The 24,396-nt window shown below is 40.5% G+C and overlaps 1 protein-coding gene across 2 annotated transcripts; it reads left to right on the top strand.

Annotated features, from left to right (window-relative positions):
- Window positions 1-2,328: 2,328 nt before the first annotated feature.
- kita (KIT proto-oncogene, receptor tyrosine kinase a) lies at window positions 2,329-24,177 on the top strand. 2 transcript variants are annotated; one of them, XM_069699251.1, is made up of 21 exons: window positions 2,329-2,586; window positions 6,407-6,661; window positions 7,587-7,871; window positions 8,030-8,169; window positions 8,718-8,889; window positions 10,971-11,157; window positions 11,884-11,999; window positions 12,253-12,367; window positions 14,101-14,285; window positions 15,683-15,789; window positions 15,954-16,080; window positions 16,622-16,726; window positions 17,070-17,180; window positions 17,349-17,490; window positions 17,656-17,750; window positions 17,857-17,987; window positions 18,368-18,490; window positions 20,607-20,718; window positions 20,812-20,911; window positions 21,130-21,235; window positions 23,425-24,177. In XM_069699251.1, exons 1-21 carry the CDS (start codon window positions 2,532-2,534, stop codon window positions 23,605-23,607), a joined length of 2,952 nt encoding a protein of 983 aa, XP_069555352.1. In that variant the 5' UTR covers window positions 2,329-2,531; the 3' UTR covers window positions 23,608-24,177. The 2 variants fall into 2 exon arrangements, with proteins under 2 accessions (XP_069555352.1, XP_069555351.1); XM_069699250.1 differs by having other exon boundaries at window positions 8,697-8,889.
- The last annotated feature ends 219 nt before the right edge of the window (window positions 24,178-24,396 follow it).

Genomic DNA, 24,396 nt, shown 5'->3' with positions numbered 1-24,396 from the left:
GGGTTATGTGAAGAGGAACTTTGTTAGTTGTTGTATGGAGTGGCATGAATTGGCCAATAAACTCTCATGCAGTGGTAGGTGGGTGAGGGAAATGCATGCAGGAAAGAGTCTGCTATCCACACATCAACTTTCCATCTGTGTTCAGAAACCTGTAAGTATAACTGTGTGAAGAATACTTCTGTATTTCAAATGTGTATTGGTGATTTAAATATGTTTAGTTTGGCATCACACTGTGTTAGCTTAAAGTCCACTAGCTGTAAGCTGACACTAGCCACATGCAAACACTGACAAAAGTGTTGTTAAATCAGCAGGTGTATGTGCCAATATCATTCTCTACAGTGACAATGATTTTCAACTAATGTTTATTTTGTCTTGTAATAATTATGAATGGACGGTCGTCCAGAGTTATGAAGCATGCAATTAGTAGGCTTTTTGTGAGCATTAGCTCTACTCCCTGTTTCTGATCAGTAGGTTATTGCCACTGTGTGCTCATGTTTTTCTTTCTGTTTCTGTTTTATTATAAAACCATACAGACACGCACACACACAATAAACAACATTGGAGGTAACATCCTTGCATTCTTGCGGTGACACATCTCCAGCTGGCAATAAACATCGAGTTGTCAATCTTTCATTACAGGTTATTTCCATGCGGGAACCATATTTTTTAGAAAATGTGAAGGTACGACTAATTATGCAAATAAATTTTTTTTTTTTAAAATACATAAATAGAACAGGGAACAAATAATGTAAGCTTTTAAATCAGACTAATGTTCAACTTTTCTTTCTTTTCAATCTATTAAACAGATTTTTAAAATCATGATGAATTACATCAGCATGAAATACATTTTTTGTTTGGTTTCTTAAGGGAGGGGTGTAAATCAAATCCTACAGCTTTGATTGGATTGCTCAAAAGGGGGCGTGGCCTAGCAAAAATAATGCGCTAAAATCATGGGGACTTTCATTTCTTTCTTTCAAGTTATGTGGAAGCAAGCTGCTGAAAATAATGTTACATTTTGACGAAGGAGAAAGGCAATTGGTCTTTAAAAAATAGGTTACAAAAAGTTGTTTTTATTGACACTTATATTTTTAACATTTATTAAAAAGGATAAGAATTTATTATTGTATATATTATATAACAATATTATTTTTCTCTTCCATTTTACTGTGTTAAGAAGGACACTCCATCAGTTTTACACGTCAGTGTCAGTTTATTCATCAAGGAGTGCACTCCTCAGTGTCTTCAATGGCTCCAGAGGAAGCTTCATAAATAACCCTGATCGTGACGTTAGGGTTATCTTAAGTTACGACTCCAGGTAGCTGTTTGACAGAAACTCCAGGGCAGGAACTTGGGTCATGGAGACTGAAACATTAGGGAATTAACAGGCTAGAAGGGTCCTCAAAACTTCAAAGATTATATAAAGGTGCTTCATGGGATATGTTGGAGCCAGTGTTTTTGGAGATGTATTTTCCCCCAACTTTAAAGGAGTGCAAAACTAAATCCTTGCAGAAGCTCTTTAAAGTGTTTTTGACCATTAATTACAGTGATAACATCAGAAGGAAGGGTGTTTTGGTCTATTGGTCCAAGAATTAACTTTCAGGGTAAAGTTGATGAGGATCAATAGTGGATCATAAAGAAGTCCAAATATAATCGGTACTTACTTTCAAAATATCAGAAAGCAGTCATCATACCTGTTTGACAGCCAATGGAAAACTTGGCTACCATGGGAGCAGTGTGGCCTGCGTTTAAAAACATGTCATGTGATCTATGTCGAAATGCCAGGTCGCTATGTGGACCTCAAAAATATATAAAACAACAATAAAATAAACAAAGAAAGATCATTTTAAAAAAGAAGGCCTTCTAAGTGAACTCTGTTATGATTGTATCCCGGGAGATTAAATTGATGGGATTTCAATGATGCGTGAGGCTTCAAGTTAAACCAGTGATAAAAAAAAACATGTGGAGCAGTTTTCACTGGGCTTCATTCATTTGTAAAAAAAAAAATAAAGTTATCTCCAGCAGGATGGTGCTGGCTGCGTAATTGATATTTTGTTATAATGAGTGATTGACCAGAGAGGATCAAACAGGCTTGTAAAAACCGAACTGGCTTTGTGAATCTTTTTATTGATCTGCCTCGTTTTTTTTTCTGTTTTTTTTTTTTTTTGTCGGGAAGCAGACGACAGGTCCCAGACGCCTCCCTCTCCTCAGTGCGCCGTGCATGTGAGAAATAGGCTCCACCACTGGCTCCTATAAACATGTTGTTGACGCCACAGCCAGTCAGAGCTACCTGGTCGGCCTGCACCTTCCCCTCTGACGCGCTCCAGGAGAACAGCATGTTTGCAGATAGGCGACGGCCGCTGCTGTTGCGAGCTGAACTGAGCATCTGTGCCTTTAACGAGTTGTAAGTGCGTCCCTGTCGGAGCCCGCAATCAACTTCCCACAACTCCGACGCGCCCGGCGAGTAGAGTAGAGCTATCTTCACCATAAAGGCACTGGCTCACCTGCACAGCTAGACCCATGGAATAATAACTATGGAATACCACTGGATACTGCTGTCTGTCTTTTTACAGCTAACCTTCCATCCAGGTAAGGCAGCGCTTTTTGCACTTGATGCGCCAATTTACACAGGCAACTTGTTGCTGTTCTCTTTGGAACAACGACAAGCTCGATTGTATTTTATTGACCATTCAGCCACCTTTAGTCCAATAATATAAAGATAATCCACATATTGCGGACTGAATTGCTCCGCATCGCCCTCGTGATGCATTGTACTTTTTCTTTGTTCTGGGAACTGGAGCGGTCCGATCTGAAGGCTGCTGATTAAAGACAACCTGAAGTCACAGAAACCTAATGAGGAAAGTGGATACTCTGGATACTGAGCCCTTTTAATAATGTATGTTTTACTAAAAAAGCAGGGCGGCATTAACACACACACACACACAAAAAAAGTAATCAAACAGTGATGCTGAATGATATCCATGGGGTGATGTAAAGAGAGTTCTTGATCGTGTTATGCTCGATAAAGACGAGGTTCGAGCGGTTTTCCTGCTGCACGAGCGGCACATAACCGTCAAACTCCTGATTCCTTGGAAGTATGCAAACGAGCCGCTGCAACGTTATATCCAGGAGTGTTCAGCAGACTTGCGTAATTTCTCATTTTTTTGGATAAAAGTTGTCAAGTGTGACTTCAACACGAAACTGTTTAAAACAGTTCTCCCACACCTAGTTAATTTCCTGTGCTTTGCTCTGGGGATGAATTTCGAAAACACATTGCAACTATTATGGCTTGGCATCCTCTTCAGACTCTAAATTGCAGAGGTCAAGGACCATAAACACCTCATAATAATTTCACTCCCTTTTTTTTATACACATCTCTGCCTGTTCTTTTCTATTTGAGATGTCAATAGTAAAGAGGCATTAAGTCGGTTAATAAGGGAGTTTATCACTGAAAGTCAGCTGGGTTTTTTTTTTTTTTTTTTAATCTTGTGTGGAAACAGTTTGTGATGTGCGCCTGCACGCAGCCTCATGGCTGTCAGGAGGTGGAGGGAATCAGGTGGCCTTCGTTTTCTGCCACTATTTCCGTCTGAGCGACAGCTTGACAACATGTAAAGCGCCCACGGGAGGCCGTTGATCTTCACGTCATATTGATATCATCAGGGAATTTGAATGACTGCCACTTTCGCAGGCAGTGTGCTCAGGCTTACCTGTCATGTGATGCAATATAAGGCACGCCATGAAGTTTGCGCATGGTGCAGACCTGATCAACTGTTTTCATGTGCCCTTTGATGATTTAATGAATTAACAAACATAATTCATTAAACAATACAACACATGCACGTTTAGTAGAGCCTCTTTTTATGTGCTGGTCACCAAAGCTTTCCGTTAAATTCCACAGTTGTTCGTCAAATATTTAAGCATGGACGCACGGACTGCGCAAACACTGTGCAATAAGCCCCATGAAAAGTGTCCAAACAGAGCTGTCTTTGTAAAAAGAAACATTGCTGTTTGCTGCTCTGTGATTTGACCAATTTCAGCATTTCTTTCAAGTCTTTTATGTCACCACACCCTTTTCACAACAGCGTCTCCCTTCATGGCCGATCTGTCTTGTCAATGGCACACTGAAGTTGATTTCTTTTTAGCAGTGTGGATTGGATGGTGAAGAGAGTATCTCTCTCACCATCACCCTGTTTGACACACTCCCAGTGTTTTTGCAATGAAAGCTGCAGCCACACTACTGCACTGTTTACCACAAATGGCTTCAATATAGAAAGTGATGTTTTCTCATGGTATCCAAACATCATTACTCATTCACTCTCCTCACCTGTTTTCAGTTGGTGCAGCAGATTAGATATTTGGGTTACCTCCCCCGTTTAGAAAACAGCTACACCCATTTTACTTTATACCATGACTGCTAAAATACAGGAGGAATTTCATGTTTACATTTAGCAGGAAGTGGTATATTTCCTTTGTCTTGTATTTACAGGAGTGGAGGAAGAAGCTCTCAGGTCATTTCCTTTAATAAAAGTAGCAATAATAAGTTGTAAACACTCCGCTACAAGTAAAAGTCTTGCATTACTTGCACCTTATTTAAGTAAAAGTATGTACGTATTATTAGCCAAATTTACTTTGTAACTAAAGTAAAACTAGTAAAAGCTCCATGTCATTGGTTTCATATCATATATCATGTTTTTAGATCAATATTGCAAGTGTAGTTGTATACAATTGTGCAGATTTTGTTCTGTTGGCTAGTTTAATCTCGAGTAATGCATTATATTCTATGGGATCATCATGTGTTTTTCGCGCTGCTGTCCTGTAAAAACTAAATATCTCGAAAAAGTCAACAGTGTCAGAAAAACAGTCCCGTTTTCTGCTTTGTGATTATGCATTTTCCAGCTGATTCAAGTGCGATTTTAAATATTTTATTCGGCTTGAAAAGTAGGAGAATTTTCTCAACCCATTAAAGAACACTTAATCCTTCAGTTTATCAGAAAATTTCACAACTGTATTTTGAAAAGTAAGTAAAGCTGTCAGACATATATAGTGGAGCAAAAACTACTGTATTAGCTTCCGAAAAGTAGTAGTGTAAGTATACCGTTGCATGAAATGGAACTACTGAATTAAATTACAAATACGTAAAAGTTGCACACTTGAGTAAGACCACAGCAGAAAAGGAGATTTAATCTCTAGGGTATTACCGGGTAATATTATAGACTGTGTGAAGTAAAGTTGTAGAAAAGTACACAAGACGTACAACTGCTACAACTGTTTTTTCCGCAACGTCATATCATAAATTGAATCCTAGAGAACGACCCAAATCAAGACTACTTGTATTCCTTTTTATGCATTTGATCTGTTTCTTATGCTTTGTATCTGTTTCTTATGCACATACATTATCTGTTTTATCTTATTTCTTTTCTATATTTTGAAATGTTCCTTTATATCTGTTTTTATGTGAAACACTGCATGGAATTATTTTGCTAAGAAGCACTTTGAGCTGCATTTATTGTATGAAAGGTGCTATACAAATAAAGTTTATTATTATTATTATTATTATTATTATTATTATTATTATTATTATTATTGAGTAAATGTACTTAGTTACATTCCACCACTGATTTCCAGACCTCTGCTCAAATGTCAAGAGGTTGAGGGTGCAATGCCTGTTGTCACACCAGGCCTCTTTCCACAGTGGTCTGCATTATCAAGGCAGAAATGAAAGGTAGAATCTGTTTTATTTGAACAGTCAAACTGAATTGTATAGTTATGTTTGATAACAGTTGTTTTACTAACATCACAAGTATGTGGATGAGAACCAACTCTTCCCTTGAACCACTGATAGTTGGCCTTTTACATTTGCAACCTGTGCCAAGGAGTCACGAGTAGAGGTTGCTTTGTTTTAGGTGATCACAAGAAATACATGTTGAGATCCACTGTTTTAACCGTTTATGTAGGTGTTGTCAATTGTCCTGTGAATCAAAAAGCTGGTTAATCAAGTTGTTTGCAGGGAGGCTACAAATCCTGTTTTGAAGTTTGACAAGAGTGATCCGCTTGTTTACATTTGCATCAGGGATTTTACCTTTAAGCTGTTGTAATGCAGAGGGATCCTGTAGGGTTGTATATGTTAAGACGTGGACTTCACAGGGGTCAGAACATTTTACTCCTGTCACAAAACTCACCTTTAAAGTCCAATAATTATTTTAAATATTCGTAAAAATGTTAAGTCTTTAAAAGACTGTTGTCTGTTAAGCCTTTGAATTTACATCAGTGTTTCAACAAAGTCAAGCCATGATTATTTACACTCTCCCAAGAATGTGTGGTAAAATGAGGCTATTCGGCAACATATTTGGCTATTTGTAAATTTGATATGTTTGATATGCAGTTGAATTCCTTCTCTATCCCACTATAGGCAACACCAAGCCAACTATAACCCCTGGTGAGCCCTACCTTGTCGTTCAGCTCAACCGACCCTTCGACCTGCGTTGTCAGGGGGAGACCAAGACGCAGTGGAGGCGGGAGGACAGGCTGAAGACGCTGAGAGCGAAAGACATCGATGGGATGTGGACATTTCACATCTCCAAGGCTCTGCCCCTTCACATGGGCCGTTACATCTGCCTGGAGGAGGGCTCCGAGGAGCAAGCGTCCATCTATGTCTACGTAAAAGGTAATTTGGATTTATTACATGTATGTGAGATTGTTGGTTTAAAAAGAGGACTGAAATGTGGAGAAGGTGGAAACAGACTGTAAGGAAGAGCAGACACAATCTTTTGGCATTTCTCACTTCCCTGACAGGAAGCACAATGTGTGGGTGTGTTTGTAGAAGAAGGTGTTTGTAATTATGCCCAGACAGGTACAGTAGATGCTGAAGCTATTTATTGAGAGCATGACTGAGTTTTATTGTATTTCCTCCTCTATGCGACCCCACATCCTCTAGGCCCCCTGCCATCCCTGCAGGCTGAAATCATCTGTTGATCATTCACCCCAGGATGCCCCATCTACCTTAAATCCAACAAGCAGTGACCGCTTCTTGGGAAGCCCATTAAATACTACATTTTGATGATGAACTCTACAGAAGTCTTTTACAAGTATACTTGAACCTTATGGTTGAGGTTCAAGCTGTCACAGTTATTTTACCACTGTAAGGTAGATACCTCTGTTGTTAACTAAACCTGAAAAACACAATCGCAGGCATTCATCATGTTGGCAGATCAACCCATGTTCTAGGGAATTGTGCTTGTTTAAAAAAAAAAAAAAAAACTTGATTTAATTGGTACAACTTGATTTATATCTGTAATCTTTAATAAGATTTGAGTGATTTTTGATTTGGCAACATCTATGGTCACCATGATGACAGAGAGTGTATTTTAATACTACAGATCCCAATATTCACAAGGCAGGTAACACTCCATGCACATCCCGTGTTTTGCCAGTTAAACACTTTTAATGATTAACAGCAACAGTTGTTCAGCAACAACAGTCGACTGGCAACAAGAGAGCAAGACAAAATGTTGCTATGAAGCTTCAAAAACTCGGTGTGCAGCCCCGCTTACAAGCCCTGACACCACCTGTGCAATCTAATTTTTTGGCAGATCCTGAAAATCCCTTCAGAAAATCAATGGTGTTCAACATTCTCACTCGTGAGGGAGACTCTGTTTCCATCCCCTGCCTGGCAACCGATCCAAGTCTGGACAATCTGCGCTTGGAAACATGTTCCAGCAGAGCTCTGGCCTCTGGTCTCCAGTTTTCTGCAAGCCTGGAGCAAGGCATCATCATCCACAACACAAAAAAGGCCTACGAAGGTTGCTACGTGTGCACAGGAACACTTGTGAAAGAGGTGGTCAGGTCAAATAACTACTCCCTGATAGTGAAACCAGGTAAAATGGTGTGCCTGTGTGCAGTGCATGGTTGAGTTTGGATGCCTAAAATCAAATCTTTTGGGTCGTATTTTTTTTTATTAATTTTTTTTATTTTGTGCAGCATTTCTACTAAAGTCAAGAATCTGACATGCACATGTATGTTTATTTCCTCCCAGTACCGATTGCTCCTCCTATCATCGAGATGCACCCTTCTGGAAGAGTGATTCTTACCCGCGATGAGAGTCTATTCCTCATCTGCAACACCACCAACATTAACGGAGATATCACCGTGAAGTGGGTCACCCCGCCTGGCTCGGTGAGACCCCTCTGCCTTGTCTTTTCTGTGTTCTGTGCTGTCTGTGGAAGATTCAACTTGTGGAGTCAGTTTTGTGTATAGACTTGTTGAAAGTGTTGTGTATTGGTCCCAAATTAGCTGCTTGACCTTTAGTGTCCCAAACACAAAAACAAACCTGAGTAAAAGTAAATCGTAGATTTTGGTTTACTTTTTACTCAAGAGTTTTCTCTCTGTGTCTACCTGTTCTCTGATTTAATGAACAAGAGTGAAAGGGGTCAAAGTTTATGCTTTCTAAGCCTCAGGATCTTAGCTGGGTGTGTACGTTGCAGACTACCGTAAGTGTGTGTGTGTGTGTGTGTGTGTGTGTGTGTGTGTGTGTGTGTGTGTGTGTGTGTGTGTGTGTGTGTGTGTGTGTGTGTGTGTGTGTGTGTGTGTGTGTGTGTGTGTGCGTGCTCACGTGCAGGCGGTTGTGTGTCTGTGTCATTGTTTGCTTGGCAAGGATAGAGATGCAGACGGGGTTAATCTCTAGAGATCTCTGGCGTTGACAGGGTGCCGTCTGGTATCCACAGCAACCAGCAAAGGTTGACGGTGCTTCACACATCCTGACGGAGCACTTCGTCCACATGCGCAGCGCCGCATTGCAAATCGCAGCGGTGCAGCCACAAGACGCTGGGAGTTACAAATGTGAGGCCAGGAATGAGAAAGGGACCAGTACCAAGTCAGTGTGGGTCGATGTTTACGGTGAGTAAATGATCGGATTTGCTTGTAGTTTAAGCTGCGCTCGGAAATTTAACTGGCTTTCAAAGTTAAAAAGACATGTGATCATCAAATTCAACCAATCACAGGCTCTCATATGTGGCAGTCAAGGCATATAATTATTGTGTTGAATGACAATCTTGCAGACAGCTGCTCTAAGTTTACCAACTTTTAAAAATAAATACATACATTAGGAATTGTATGACATTTTAGGAAATAAGCTCATCTGTGGTCTTCTCGAGCTCAATGGGAAGATTTTTCACTCTTGTGTCTGAACAATGAAAAAAATAAAGAAGTTAGTTAGCTTAGCTTGGCTTAGCTTGTCCTACTGTGGCTGGAAATTAAACAGAAATATGCAGCATTTTAATGTCGTCACTTCAGCTTTCTTTTGCCACTTTTAAGCTCCTTTTCCACTGACAGTAACTGCTCGGCCTGACTCTACTTGCTTATTATTGGTTTTTCCATTGTCCGTGGATGGTATACCTGGCCCTACCTTTAGTGAGCTGAGCTGACATTTAAAAGTGGCATGAAAACACTGCACGGCACAAGCTGCCACAGTGCGATGGACTTTCTCTCTCTCTTTGGTGGGGCACGCTCGCGGAAGTTTGTGTTCCGTCTCTGCATCACTGGAAGCTGTTTTTTTTACAGACTGAGTGTTATTAGTAGCTGCTCTTGTGTTAATCTCTGTTCCCCCAATCAATGTGTTCCCCCCAGCCCCGCCCACCAAAAAAACAATAAAGTGGACTTGAGTTTAGAGCAAAGCTCGGCCCTGAGATGTTGTGCTTGTTCGACTGAAGTCCTACGGAGAGACACGAAGCCCAAACTTTATTCATAGTTTTTGTCTGTGGAATGGTCTTGTAGAAGTGAAAAGCGATTTTGTTGTTTTGAGGAAAATAGTGGAGTTGGAGTGAAGAAGTCAAAGAGGAACACCTTAGGTGGCAAAACAGCGACGTTCAATCGAGGAGAGACAGAGTGACAAATTAAAATTTGTTTAGTCAACTCATCTCTGAGTTCCTACAGTCCCCGGTCCAGTTAACATTGTCCCTCATGTTTTATATTTGAAGACAGGGAGAGGCGTCTCCCTCATCCTTACTTGGTTAACCTTGGAACACTAAACTGTCTCCGTCTACAGCTGTGACAGTTCTGCTTTATGGCAAGACAAAGTCCGGGAGGACATAATGACCTCATGAGACAAAGAGACCTGATTGATGAGACAGGGAGACCCAATAATCAATCAAAAATCCTTCACAATTGTTGAATTTGAAGATGACAGAAGTTTCATGAGGTGTTGGCTACTATCTGCAGTGTTAAACAAAAACCAGGAAAAGCAAGTAGAGCTGGTAGCATCAGTGGAAATACGGGTTTAATGACCGAATTAAATCAATGACAGCGACCACTTGCACAAAGTAACATCCATGCAACAGCGCCACCTATCGTCCCACTTTACGGTGGTTACAGAATAACTGATCATTCCTGAACGTGCTGCTAGTTACCTGGCATGTTGTAACAATGATATACATATGAAAAAAGCAGAATGGTCATTTTAATCCTTAGGTTTATGTGTGAGATAACATTGATCACAGCCAAGCCAACTAAGATAAACCTACTGGCCATCTGTATATATTATAAATTATATTCATTGTTAGCTTTATATTCAGACCACAGACAGATTGATATTAACCTTCTCATTTAAGAGAACAAGAAAGCAAATAAGCGCAGTTTACCGTCAGCCTTTATGCTAAGCTAAGTTAACTGGCTGCTTCTTTAAGTCATAAATTTAACTTCCATATATTGAGTGATATCAAACTACTGCATTAACGACCAGTCAAAGTAAACAAAAATGCTTCCTAAAATGTCAGACTCCTGATATAAATATACACACAGAATGTGGAGTGATTCAGTCTGTTTTGTCTTGCCCTGTCTCTCTCCACTGTGAAGTCCTCAAATGCACGTGTTGGTTTACTCTGATTTACCAGTTAGTCTCAAGACCAGCACCAGTTCAATCATTCTCTAATGAATATAGTTTTCCATCTGCAAATTCTGCAACATTATCTTCTATTTTTCAGAAAGAGGATTCATCATCTTGACGCCCACAAACAACAGAACCATCCACGTCCGCTCAGGTGATAGTTTGTCCCTGAAAGTTCACATGGAGGCTCATCCAAAGCCGCACACCTTCTCCTGGAGCTTCATGGCCCACAAGCTGAGAAACAACAGCGACCATGTCATTACCACGCACAGTAATGAATACAGGTGCGACAACACACACATGCTTTACGCTACCCCGGTCTCACCCTGCAGATAAAAATGTTCATTACACTCACTGAGTTGAATTTAGCACCTTTGGGTTGGCTACAGGTCACAGCTCTCTGTGAAAGGCAGCTGAAATGCTGAACCCCGCCCAGAGGTTTCTAGAGAAATGAAAACTGTCAGATTATAAATGGCTTTCACAGGAACTCAAACCATGATATCTGCAGTGTGCAGCAGATGTATACAGTGTAATCCAGGCCTGCATGTTTCCCACCCTCAATGTTTTTGTTAATGTGGGAAGAATAGGATGTGACCTTCAAGTCTTACTTGTGATTCACTTAAACAAATGTTATATGGGGGGACACATTTGTTGAAAACTTTTTGATTGTGGTAATCAATAAATCCACATCAATAACTAGAAAATAATTGATTGAGGTGATTGATTAAAGATTGCTGTAGCTTTATAGTTTGATTTTTTAAAAAAATTGACCGATAAGAGATATTAGTCTATTCATCTGTTGCATATGTATATTATATTATATCTATATAATAATATCTATACAATATTAGGCTGCACTGAGTGTGACTAAATGATCATTGTCATTGTAAGATTGTAGATTTTCTCTTTTGGCACAATTAAAGCATGAGCAAAAATTATTTTCACTATAGATTCTGAAAAATCCATGGAGGCATTCATGCTAAAAAAAAAAGTTATTATTTCATGTTTAGTTACAGCAGCGAGCTGAGGCTGGTGCGACTGAAAATGTCAGAGGGCGGAGTTTACACATTTCAAGCCTCCAACGGTGACGCATCAGTAAATCAGACATTCACCATCTTCGTGCTCAGTAAGTTGTCTCAGATTTCTTTCTGTTCCCTTAAGACACATAATGAATTTCATTACCCCACTTTGCATTAATCTTCAGTATGTGGGGGAATTTACCTTTTCTTTGTATGGAATGAGCTCTCCACCCTCACCACTATCTGCACCTGTATCTCACTGAGGTTTATTGCAAATGGATAAAATAATAGAATAATCTCTCTGCTGCTTTTTATTCAATTCTTACCTGACATATTGTGACATTAACTTTTGTTTACCAGGTAAACCTGAGATTGTGTCTCATGAGGGCCCAATAGACGGACAGGTACGCTGTGTGGCTGAGGGGTTTCCCGCCCCCCAGATCACCTGGTACTACTGTGAGCAGCCGTATGTCAGGTCAGATGTTTACAGCTTCTGAAAAACTTCAGCTTTTGTTATCTACTGTACATGAAAGCAGTATGTTTTGCCAAAGTTATAACCATTTTGTCTGTTTTGCATGAAAGATTTTTCCATATCTGTTTTTGTTTTTGATTTTCCTACAGTTTCTTGTGGGTGGAGCTAAATTTTAAAATATATTAACGACAAGCTAATAAGCTGCCAGAGAACTGTCATTCAAATCTAACCTAACCACACTCTCATACTCCTGATGATTATTAACCAATAAACGGGATATTTTCCTGATTGTTTTCCAACATTAATGCTGATTGACACAATTTATTAAGGCTTTAATTTGAATAGACTTTTCAAAGGCTTTAGGAGCAACACAGGAATGAGCGATACAATGCATAAAGTGAACCAATGACAAACCTTATTCACATTTATCAATATGATAAATAAGTGAAATGTTTCCTTAATTTTTAACCCAGTTGTAAAGAAAAAAACCTCATTACCAGAGAGAAAACAAAGTAGCCTGGTTATTATGTAATAACTGTGCTGAACCTTTGAACTTCAGCTTCAAGTGATCACATTGGCTGGAAACTGCCTTCAGCCAGATTGGTCATCTGTTTTACAAACTGACTAAGTTAAAGAAACACTGCCAAACCAAAATTGAAAGTAGCTCTGTTGTGTCTTATATTACAAACAAAATGCTCTGAAGCAATCCAATTATCATGTTTATGCCTGCAAACAAATGTCCCTTGCGATGGCAGTGCGGCATGCATATCTGAGTGTTCAGCTGCAGATTAAAGTTGTCTTTCACTAATGCTTGATTAATTAATTTTACCGCAGCTCCGGAAATGTCTTGGTTCTTTGTTCTGCCTCTGTTTGCACGCAGCACTGCCTATTTATTTCAAGGCCTCTGCCCAGTTTCAGATCCATACTTTATTCTTAGTTTAATTTCTACATTCATACTTCCACAAAACTCACAAGGTGCAACTCGAGGGTCTTTAAGGTCACACTAAAGACATATTGGATCGAGTCAGGAATGATGATGACGGTGGAATGTGGGATTGTGGGATTTGATGGGGGTGACTTGTGATTGGTTAACAGTGATAAGATGAACCCTCCATGTGACAGGCAATTGGAAGGAGTTGACTTGTGATTGGTAGGGGACTGGGACATCTGCCCGAAAACAACTAAACGCAGCTCATCTCTTGTCAAACGTAAAGTGTGCCTGAAGGTGGAGCACCTGGTTGCCGTAGCAACACCAATCCCGAGCGGCACAGCCATTGAATCATAAGTGACAATCCAAACTTTATCCAGTCACTTTATAATTCTGATCACGTCCACTTAATACCTGTTACATGCACACGCATTAAAGGCACGAAAATGTATATACACACACAGGAAGTATTGTGCCCTAAATTAGCCTATGACTCGAGAGCAGAACAGCTGCTCTTTATGGTTTCTTCTTTGTTTCATGAGCGCAGAAGGAATTTTCCGCTATTATTTTGACATATGGCAAAACCAACTGCCGGCAGTATACTGAAATATGAGGACGTGTTTCTGTGGTTCCGCATATTCTGTGAATTTGTGTTGCTCACAAGCTATTTTCATGGCTTAGGTGAGGAATGTGTTTCTTGCAGAGACACAGGGAGGAGATGCTCAGGTGTCCTGACCAGAGACAATTGCTGAATATCTCGGTGATCCCTTCAACCCTTTGTCAACAATGAATAATCTTCTGCCTTCAGGTGCTCCCAGCAGGTGAATGCCACCCAGGAGGAGCGCAATGTCCTCACCATCACATTATTCAGCCCCATGTTCGGGAAGACAGAGGTGGAGAGTCGGGTGAACGTCAGCAGGGGACGGTTCACTACTCTGGAGTGCGTGGCTACGGTGGAGGGAGAGCAAGCCTACACACTCTTCTCCATTAGGGGTGAGCTGAAATCACATACGTACGTACACACATACGGGCAGTCTGGATAGGAGTCACGTGGAATTAAGGGAGGTGTTGGTGCCTGTCGGTCGCATGTTTTGCTGCTGAATTGATGTAATCCTCTGCGTGCTCTCACCTTCAGATTAGATTTAAGTACAGCAGGGTCAACAACACAAGAGTACAAACATGTAAAAATCTCTACTTTTAGATTGCAAATCTTTTCCCACCTATATTTATTCTCATTAAAACTATTTACAATAATCCCAGTGATGTTAAAATCTCTGCCTGTGACTCCCTGCTCTAGTTGTCTTAATGGTTGTGCCCCTCAGTAAACCCCACTTGGGATAATTCCTCAAGGATTAACCCATAAATGTGCTCCTACTACTCAATGTTGGTCGTCTATAATCTTTTAGGTAAACATGAGGGAAGAGATGCTATCTCAAACACTATTGGCTACGATACGATGTTGTCACTTACAGATAGGAATTAGCTCTAGTCCATTGTTTACTTTATGACTCCAAATCCGCCCTCTTGTAACGGCCTCCCCATCTGCTCTACAATGTTTTCAAAGTGGTGCGAGTGCAGGAACTGAAAGTACAGCAGCATTGTCCCTGCCTGAGCCTGGAGGCCCAGGTTTATGCGGGACACGGGGTGCTAACTGTGGCTACAGCGGGTATGTGGGCGAGCATTATGAGGAAGGAGAGTGTTTGCAGGACAGGCCTTTGGGAGCGTGTGCCCGGGGATTCTTTCGTGCTTCACAGAGTAACGGCAGACCAGGCGGAGGCGCTGAGAGTGTGGAGCGCAGTAGGAGTCCTGGCGGTGTCGGGCCTGGTGGGGCTGTGGGAGGCTTGGAGGTGTCAGTGAGCTGCAGCAGAGAATACACAGAGCTTTAGAAACCACTGACAGGTTTACAGGGGATTAGTTCCTGCAGACTCTGCATTCTCAGATTTGAAGTGGAGAGAAAGCTTCTTATCTCTAAAGAGCTTATTACACCCCACAGTACAGAGGAGCAAAACAATAAGGCATCACAAGCAGCCAGACACAAAGGAACAGGACATTGACATGTAATTACTCACCAACACAGCTGTAAAAACAACAACAGTACAGTAAAAACAAATATACTCTAAAGGGATTTAAGTAGTTAACAAAACAAAGTACAAAATTTGCAAAGAAAGAATACAATCAAAGAAGTCTGCAGTATGAATACATTTATAATTGGATTAGTTTGCTGTTATTTGATCAAAGTGAGTTTCACTGTGACTTAGCCCTCCCTGGCTTACCTTAATGCGCATTTCCTTTGTCATTTAGAGTGTAAACATGACAAATCATTAAAAGAGTCTCCGATTGGCTCGATCACCGCACTAGTATCAAACATGATCTTCTCTATCTGCCTGCAGAGAGAAGAGTTCCCCATGATCTGTTCACCCCTCTGCTAATTGGCTCCGTGTCAGCGGCAGGCATCCTCTGTCTCATCCTCATCATGCTGTTCTACAAATACATGCAGGTAAAACAGCGCTGCCCTTTCCTTGCGTGGCACACCTTCTTTGATCACATTTTGAGACAAGACAAGAGTCACAGCTGAGCGTGCAGAAACCCCAGGAGTTAATTTGTAACCGTGTAATTCATGTTTTGGTTTCTTTTTTGTTGTTGTCTCTCTCTTCATACCAGAAGCCCAAATACCAGATTCAGTGGAAAGTTATTGAGGCGATCCATGGAAACAACTATGTGTACATTGACCCCTCCCAGCTACCATACGATCACCAGTGGGAGTTTCCTCGAAACAACTTGCGTTTCGGTGAGCATGCTGCACTCTCAATTTATCAAAATGATCAGCAGCGTGCGGTCTGTCGATGTTCCCGTGATTCCATTAATCCGTCATTCCTGACACACTGCGGCACTAAAGTGCCCTGGTTGTCATGTCTGAGGTGTAACTCACTGTTGGAGCAGCATGATGCAGAGATAAATGGGGTTTGTTTCAGTAATAGTCCCTCTAATAAAGCCAGTCAGTATGACATCATCGCTGCCACCCCGAGGCGACTTCACGCTGATTGACAGGCGCTCTGTTTTCCGTGTCTGTGGTCATTACTGACGAACCAGTTCCACAGCTCATTAATGATGAAACCCCACTCCCTCACTGCAAACACAATATTATTGACATATTCTGGGTGTTGTTTTTAACAAACCTCCTTAAACAGGATCCTGCATGTCCTGGTGCCTATGTACACAGCCTGGGGGCTCAAAACAGGTGTTAACCTAGGAACACTGGCATGGGGCCGACTTGTGGGAGGGAAACAGGATGGGGAATAACTGTTTTGCTTCTGTCTCCTTGTCTTCAGGAAAGACACTCGGATCTGGCGCATTTGGGAAAGTGGTGGAAGCCACCGCATATGGACTCTCAAAAGCAGATTCAGTCATGACGGTGGCTGTGAAAATGCTCAAATGTAAGCACTGTTGACACATGCAAATATAGGAGGGAGAGCAGTGTGTGGCTATTTTGACAATGTAATAAAAGTTAGAGTGAATAACTAATTTGCCTGTAGTTGTTCAGAAACAGGCAGCTATTATGTGGATATTTTTATAAGGAGGTTTGCACTCTGCTGCTAGAGCAACATATTTAACGGTTACCTTTTATTTGAATTAACCTACGGCAACAACCTACTTTTGAACCCACTCTTTAATTCAGCAAATACCTAATCGCAGTATGTAATCATAGTTCTAAACATGAGCTCACATTTCGCCTCATCCTTTTTTTAAAAACTGGTTGTGTACCTTTTTTTTCCACAGCAAGCGCTCATGCCACAGAGAAGGAGGCACTGATGTCAGAACTGAAAGTCCTCAGTTACTTGGGAAACCACATGAATATTGTCAACCTGCTGGGAGCCTGCACGGTTGGAGGTGCGGCAGCGTTAGCAACGAAACTGCAAACTTCAGAGATTGTTTATCGAATTTTCAGAGATTGATTTTGTTGTGACTGTGGATGTCACTTTCCTCATCTCAGCTTTTTACTGAAGTGTTATGTGTCTGGAAAAATGACTCTCATGAGGCATGTTTCGTTGTCTGCAGGCCCCACTCTGATGATCACAGAGTACTGCTGCTTTGGAGACCTTCTAAACTTTCTGCGCAGAAAGAGAGAGTCCTACATCTGCTTTAAGCTCGAGGAAGACTACTACTACCGCAACGTCATGCAACAGAGAGTCACAGACGGGTCAGGTTCTTTTTTATGTGTAAAGAGTTGTTGATTGTGTGAAGAAAAGAAAACAGAGTACTATTTACTATACAGAACGTGCGTAGGAGGAGGGTATTTGGACAGCAGTGTGCTTATGTGTGGCAGTGCTCAGCTGAGACCAGACTGCTCCTTTCCTCTTCACAGTGACAGCTTGAACGGCTACATGACCATGAGGCCTTCTGCTGCTAGCAATCCGCCGCTCAGCTCATCCTCTGAGAAGAGACGCTCGCTACGCAAAGGCAAGCCGGCCAGCCATTCATCGAATTTATTCTGTCTTAAAATACACAAAGAAGCAGTTGAAATAACGAGTCAGAAAACTAACCTTCGCCCTGATTGTCTTCTCAGATGGCTCCTACGTTGAAGCAGATGCGGAGAGCGAGATGTTTGTCGAGGACGGTCTGTCTCTAGACAACGAAGACCTTCTCAGCTTCTCATACCAAGTGGCTAAAGGCATGGAGTTCTTAGCCTCCAAAAATGTGAGCATCTGCCTGAATGTGCAGATTTCATGTCACTAGCTCTTCTGCTTGATTTTTGGATAAAACTAATGTTTGATGATGTGACTTTTTTTTGTTAAACGTAGAGCACGGTTCATGTTTCCACAGCTAGTAAACGGATCTAAAACGCATGTTGGAGCATGCTGCTGAAAAATTTATCAGTTGCGAAGGCAAAGTTACTTGGGCCAGTGAGCTCATGTATCAGTGTCAGTGGTTGCATGTCACAGACTCAAGTGTGGAAATTCAGTACCAAAGTGCAACAGAAAAAGCACCTCATTCATGACCGTTACATAACTCATTGGTCCTTTATATAACATGTATCATCAGATTTGATAGGTGACGGTGCATTTATTTTTCTCCAGTGTATTCACAGAGACGTGGCTGCCAGAAATATCCTGCTGACTCAAGGAAGAGTGGCAAAAATCTGTGATTTTGGCCTGGCCCGCGACATCACCACAGACTCCAACTACATAGTCAAAGGCAACGTAAGTCTGCACTGACTATGTGACAGAGATGAGATGCAGGATGCATCCTTCAGTCTTCTGCTTTTGAACTGTCTAAATCAATTTGTGAAGTAATGAATTAGTTTATTGGACGTATCCTGCTTAGCCCATCACTACTTTTTTTTTTTTTTGCAGAGCTGCTGTTTAAGAAACTCTCTTCTCTTTTTCAAACTGTTGCAGTTCACTAGAAATATATATATATTTTTATCTACATGTGTGTTAATAATTCAGGGAATATACAGTCATATTTTGAAGTAGTGAGTCAAAGGCACACAGTTTAGTCTTAATAATGTTTCAGAAGCCAGTCCTTATTTAGAGAACATTTGTCACTAAACATTTACACCTACTACGTTACATCACTAACTGACCCAACTGACAAAACTAATGTTAGCTTGCTGATGTGAAGAATAAAGTAGAGAGTAAAATAAATAATGGTTGACACGTGACATGGCATGTGGAAGCTACATGATCAAAACAAAACACAATGTGCATATTATTATGCTAATTTTAGGTCAGCAAAATTAGCTCCACTTACTAAGCTATATATGCTGCAGTGTGGAACTTTTGTCTCCTCCTTCTGCCACTGGGAGTAATTATCAAAAACGCTTGAAATATGCCTATGTGATAGTCTCTGCCAAAGGATGATTTGTTTTGTGTGTCATAACCAGAATTAAAAAATGTGATCCATTTGGTCTGGTACCATTTGAAAAGTTCAGAAGAGCCACACTAATTAAATATTTTATCCAAATTCAAGCTAACATGGAACTTAACTAGAGCATAAGTCTAGCGTAAGTCTCTGGTGCACAGACTCTAGCCATAGAGCATGTCCAGTATACACCGGCCAGTGTGGGAATGTTTCACCAGACATCAAATTTTAAAACTCTGTATATGGTGAAATACAGAGATTTACCTATAGACTCTATACAAAACTTACCGTAGCTTCCGTGTCTGACAAGTTCGGCCAATGTAGATGTGCCATAAAGTGCAATACCACCGGGGGACCCTAGGGGTTGGCTCCAATAAGGCTCCGTCTCCATAGACTCCCATTGAACTTCTCTCATTAAATACAAAGTAAATCATTTTTTTTAATGAGTAAATTTGGTTTAATTCGCTAAAGTTTCTCCTTCTTAGTAGTTTTATAGTTTTATAACCTTCATTTATATGTAAAATAATCAGTTAATAATATACGAAACAAAGCAATGCCTTCATTTACAAAGGATTTGCTCCATTTAAAGTCTAACCTCTTAAACTGGTATTGCTGGCATTTATGTGGCAGTTTGTGATGCTGGAGTGACTTTCTGTTTACATAGTGTCATAGTTCATTTGATCAATGTTTCAGCCAAGATGCACAGTTTTTGTAGTGCAACCCAATTGAATAAATTACGAGGTTTAAACTAACTTTTAATAAAGAGCTTCTTAACAAACTTTGCAATGAATTTGAAAACCTGGTGCAACCTAATCCAGAGGTGTGTATTTAACCAGCAATTCCCTTTACTATACCTTTGTTTTTTCCTGGTGCAAATTTCCAGTTGCGTAACTCCAGTTATCTGATGCATCTGTCAGGATGACAAACTTCATGTTGTTTACAGTATAGCTTACCTTAAAGGTGCACTTCTCCAAAAGCTAGTTCTTATATCAACACCTTCATTAAGATATTGTGTCAAGATGTTTTAGTTTTTGTTGTGGTTTGTGTCAAAATGTTTTAGTTTTTGTTGTGGTTTGTGGTTTGTGGTATTGCTGGCATTTATGTGACAGTTTGTGATGCTAGAGTGACAAGTATTTCTGAATTCCCTCTAACCCGTTGACACGTGTGTGTGTGTGTGCGTGCGTGCGTGCGTGTGTGCGTGCGTGCGTACGTGCGTGCGTGCGTGCGTGTGTGTGTGTGGTGGGGGGGGACAGCTGACTGTGAGCTTTCAAATTCGTGAGATGTGTGTCTTGGCATTTTTTCCTACTTTGCACATACCTGATATTCAGTACAGTCTGTTCATCCAGCAGTCCTCATGATTTCCTTTGTACCTAAACAACAGTAAAAACAAATGGGTTTCAAATTGAGATTTATTGCACCTTTCTGTCTATTCACTTAGTGCTTTTCTTTCAGGCTCGTCTACCAGTGAAGTGGATGTCTCCAGAGAGCATCTTTGAGTGTGTGTATACGTTTGAGAGTGACATGTGGTCCTATGGCATCTTGCTTTGGGAGATCTTCTCACTCGGTATGTTTCTCCATCCACTATGTGTGTGTTTGTCTGGCTCTCTGTGTGTTTTCAGAAGTGCACAGTGTAACTGAATATTTCTTCTGAACGTAGGAAACAGTCCTTATCCCGGTATGCCCGTGGATGCCAAGTTCTACAAACTGATAAAAGAAGGATACAGAATGGATGCTCCAGAGTTTGCACCCAGTGAAATGTGAGTTGTGCAAAAGGTGTTGATGTGAAATGTGAGTGTGTGCGGGGGATCTGAATAGCAGCCCGCTTTCATCCTGTTGCATTTGGCTCTTTACTAAAGATTTTAAAAAACTTTTTGGTAGAACTTACAACAGAAAAACAACCTACACACAAAAAGAAACGACATGCAGTGACCATAGACAAATGAGAGTGTTTGCGTGTTTGTGTGCTGCTGTGCAGGTATCAGATCATGAGGTCCTGCTGGGATGCTGACCCGTTCAACCGACCCCCCTTCGGGAAGGTCGTGGAGAGGATTGAACAACAGCTGTCAGATGCCACTAAGCATGTAGGTTGCCACACTTAAATGTTGTTTTCTTTCAATATACAAAGTTCAAAATTACATACCAAGAGAATTATGTACCAAAAAGACATCACTGGCCATTCAGCGGCATTATGAGGTAGTGAAATAGAAGCTGATCCAGGGTCCTTAAGCGGAAAAAGATGAAGTCCAGGAGATACCTTTGACACTGTTTTTAAGCCCCCATTAAGCTCTTGCGAGAGAAAGAAACTTCTTCAAAAGAATCTTGCTCAGAATCACAATTTATATTCATTTTTGTTTTACTGAATATTTCTAATGTTTTGGTCCTTCTAGACCATAATAAAGAGTATTTTCTACAATTCCTAGAACAATGATCATAAATATACCATGCTCCACCCATGTCTTGTGCACAGGTGTAGTAAAATTATTCTCATGTGGGAATGTTTCTCAGTAGTTTTGTGCTGCATTTGTATAATCTGTCATATTATATTCCACAAAAAAAAAGAGAAACAGGAAAAACAGAAACAAGTTTAACATCATAACATATATTTATGTCTATCAACAAAATAAATTGACAGAAGTTGCATATCCAATGAATAAAAACGTCAGGCTTCCAGCTTTCAGAAGTCCTTTAAAGCTGTGCAATCTTATGAAATACAGTACCAGTCAAAAGTTTGGACACACCTTCTCATTCAATGGTTTTTCTTTATTTGTATTTTTTTCTACATTTTAGATTAATATTGAAGACATCCAAACTATGAAGGAACTCATGGAATTATGTGGTAAACAAAAAAATGCTCAACAAACCAGAATATGCTTTATATTTTAGATGCTTCAAAGTAGCCACCTTTTGCTTTGATGACAGCTTTGCACACTCTTGGCATTCTTTCAATCAGCTTCATGAGGTCGTCACCTGGAATGGTTTCCCAACAGTCTTGAAGGAGTTCCCAGAGGTGCTGAGCACTTGTTGGCTGCTTTGCCTTCACTCTGCGGTCCAACTCATCCCAGACCATCTCAATTGGGTTTAGGTCGGGTGATTGTGGAGGCCAGGTCATCAATATTTATCTGCAATGTAGAAAAAAAAACATTGAAGGAGAAGGTGTGTCCAAACTTTTGACTGGTAGTGTATGTTATATCTTGAGTGTTCCATAAATAAGTGATTCCTACAGGCTTTTTTACAGCATGACATGCTGATTCAAATGTTTATAAATGGAGCAACATGTCAAGCAACAAGACGTTGACCAGTCCCATATGCTATCCGCTAAACCAAAAGTAATTAACACCATCCTTATTTTGCTCCTTTTTTATGCTGTCTGATTTGAGATAATCACAGCACTGTAGATCAAATCTGAGGCTCACACAATCCATGTGTGATCGTGACATTTTCTGAATCACTTCTTGTGGGAAAACTTCCAAATGTTAAGACAAAACTTGTGCTGCCTTAAAGTGAGTTTATTGTGTTCATGAGAAGAGTCCATATGAATACCCCTTTTGTGGTATTCATGACCTCAGACCTTGACATTTTCGGAAAACTCTGAGTTTATGAGTTGTGAAATGCTTGCTGATGTTTTCAGAAATAGCGGCTGTCATGGAAGTTATTTTTCATTGTTTAAATATTGTATTTTAGACGTGTAGTTTTTTTTCTTCCTAATTTAATAATACATCTGAGGACATGTTTCCTCATCTTCTCCCCCCGCTACACCTTTGTATTTCCTGCATTACGTTACCTCCCTGCTTGTTTGCTAAATTGTTAGCCTTTGTGGCCCGTAGATGCCGTCCATTTTGCTGTTGCCTGGCAGCGGTCCTCTAACAACTTAATTACTTGAACGCAGAGCATACCGTGCACACGACTTCGTATGTTGGAACCACAAGCTAACAAATTACATTTTAAGTCAGCATTTTAAGTATAGCTAAACTGGACTATTTACCTGTGCTTCTACTCTTCATGCTAAGTTTGCTAAATGTCTCCTGCTTTTCTCTGGCTTAATAATTTACAATAATTATGTACAAAATTTATTTTTCAAAAAAAACCTCTTTTATTTTATATGCATGATGTAATGACATCCAGAAATAATAAAACAAGTTAGGAGAGACAAATAGCACCAAGAGATGATCCCTGACGTTGTAGTGATGTACTTGAAGCTGCAGGACTAGAACAGTGTACGATATCAACCCTCATAGATTTTGCTCTCTCTTTCATTTTCCTTATCTTCTAGATTTATCTGAACTTCAGCTCCAAGCTTCCAGTGACACCCAGAGCCAGGGAGGAGCCCAGCTCTCAGAGCACGGCGTTTTACCGTCTCAACTCAGCATGCAATAACAGCGCTCCGACCCAGCCCTTAATGGTCCAGCACGAGGTCTTCCTTGAGGGGACAACCCTAAGAGCGCAACGGGTGTAAGGACCCACAGCTCGTCTGGCTGCCTCATAAAGTGCCTGTAACCTTCCGCCACAAACCGCCCAACCAGTACACCCGCCCACCGCCCCGGTACCAGCAACGTTTGTTGTGTCGCAGACGGATTGGTATTTGCCATCTTCAAACAGAAAGAACGGACTAAAGGCTCTTACCTTCGCTATCACTGTTACTGCCTGGTGATTACAGGGAGGACAGTCGGACTAATGCACCCCTGCTCACAGCAAAGAACTGCCCTGGTGCCACAGAAGGTGGAGGGACATCAACCGTTACTTTAAAGCTGTCATTAAGTACATTATTACACTGTTATCTGTTTTATTATTTTCCATTTGTTTCAGTTTTTCCTACACATTTCATAAAGTTTTTTTTTTTTTTTTTTTTTTTGGACAATCCATATATAATTGATACTTTCTTCTTTTTTTTTTCTTTTTACATTTTGTGTTTTGTTATTCTTTGTTGTTTTTCTGTCATGGAAATGTATGTAGCATTTCTATTTTGATTGGCTGTTGCAATTGATGGAGGAAAAAAAAAAAAAAAAAAGCACTTGAGGCACTTGAACTTCACATCAGTCCATACACCACATAATGCAGCTCGGGTTTCTTTCTGTTTTCTTCTTTTTTTACTCTTTTATTGTCAGTATTATTTCCAACTGTTCACATCTATGTTATATGAAGGAGTTACTTTTCGGGGGCCAATTTAAACAGAGATATCGAGACACTGATATATAAGCTATTAGACAGCATGGTCTGCCATGCTTAGAGTCCATAAGTGCTTCAA

Source organism: Brachyistius frenatus, unplaced genomic scaffold (genome assembly GCF_029030835.1).
Source record: "Brachyistius frenatus isolate BFR_SWC_R1_liver_20210118 unplaced genomic scaffold, ASM2903083v1 Contig_29, whole genome shotgun sequence".
Lineage (NCBI taxonomy): Eukaryota > Metazoa > Chordata > Actinopteri > Embiotocidae > Brachyistius > Brachyistius frenatus.
The sequence above is the reverse complement of the archived record's forward strand: the minus strand, read 5'-3'. Positions and strand labels throughout refer to the sequence as shown.

Excerpts from the sequence above, each read along its gene's own strand:
- kita (XM_069699250.1), top strand. The coding sequence starts at position 2,532 with ATGGAATACCACTGGATACTGCTGTCTGTCTTTTTACAGCTAACCTTC. Across the intron at positions 14,286-15,682 it reads CACACTCTTCTCCATTAGGG|AGAGAAGAGTTCCCCATGAT; the intron begins GTGAGCTGAAAT and ends ATCTGCCTGCAG. Across the intron at positions 21,236-23,424 it reads TGTCAGATGCCACTAAGCAT|ATTTATCTGAACTTCAGCTC; the intron begins GTAGGTTGCCAC and ends CTTATCTTCTAG.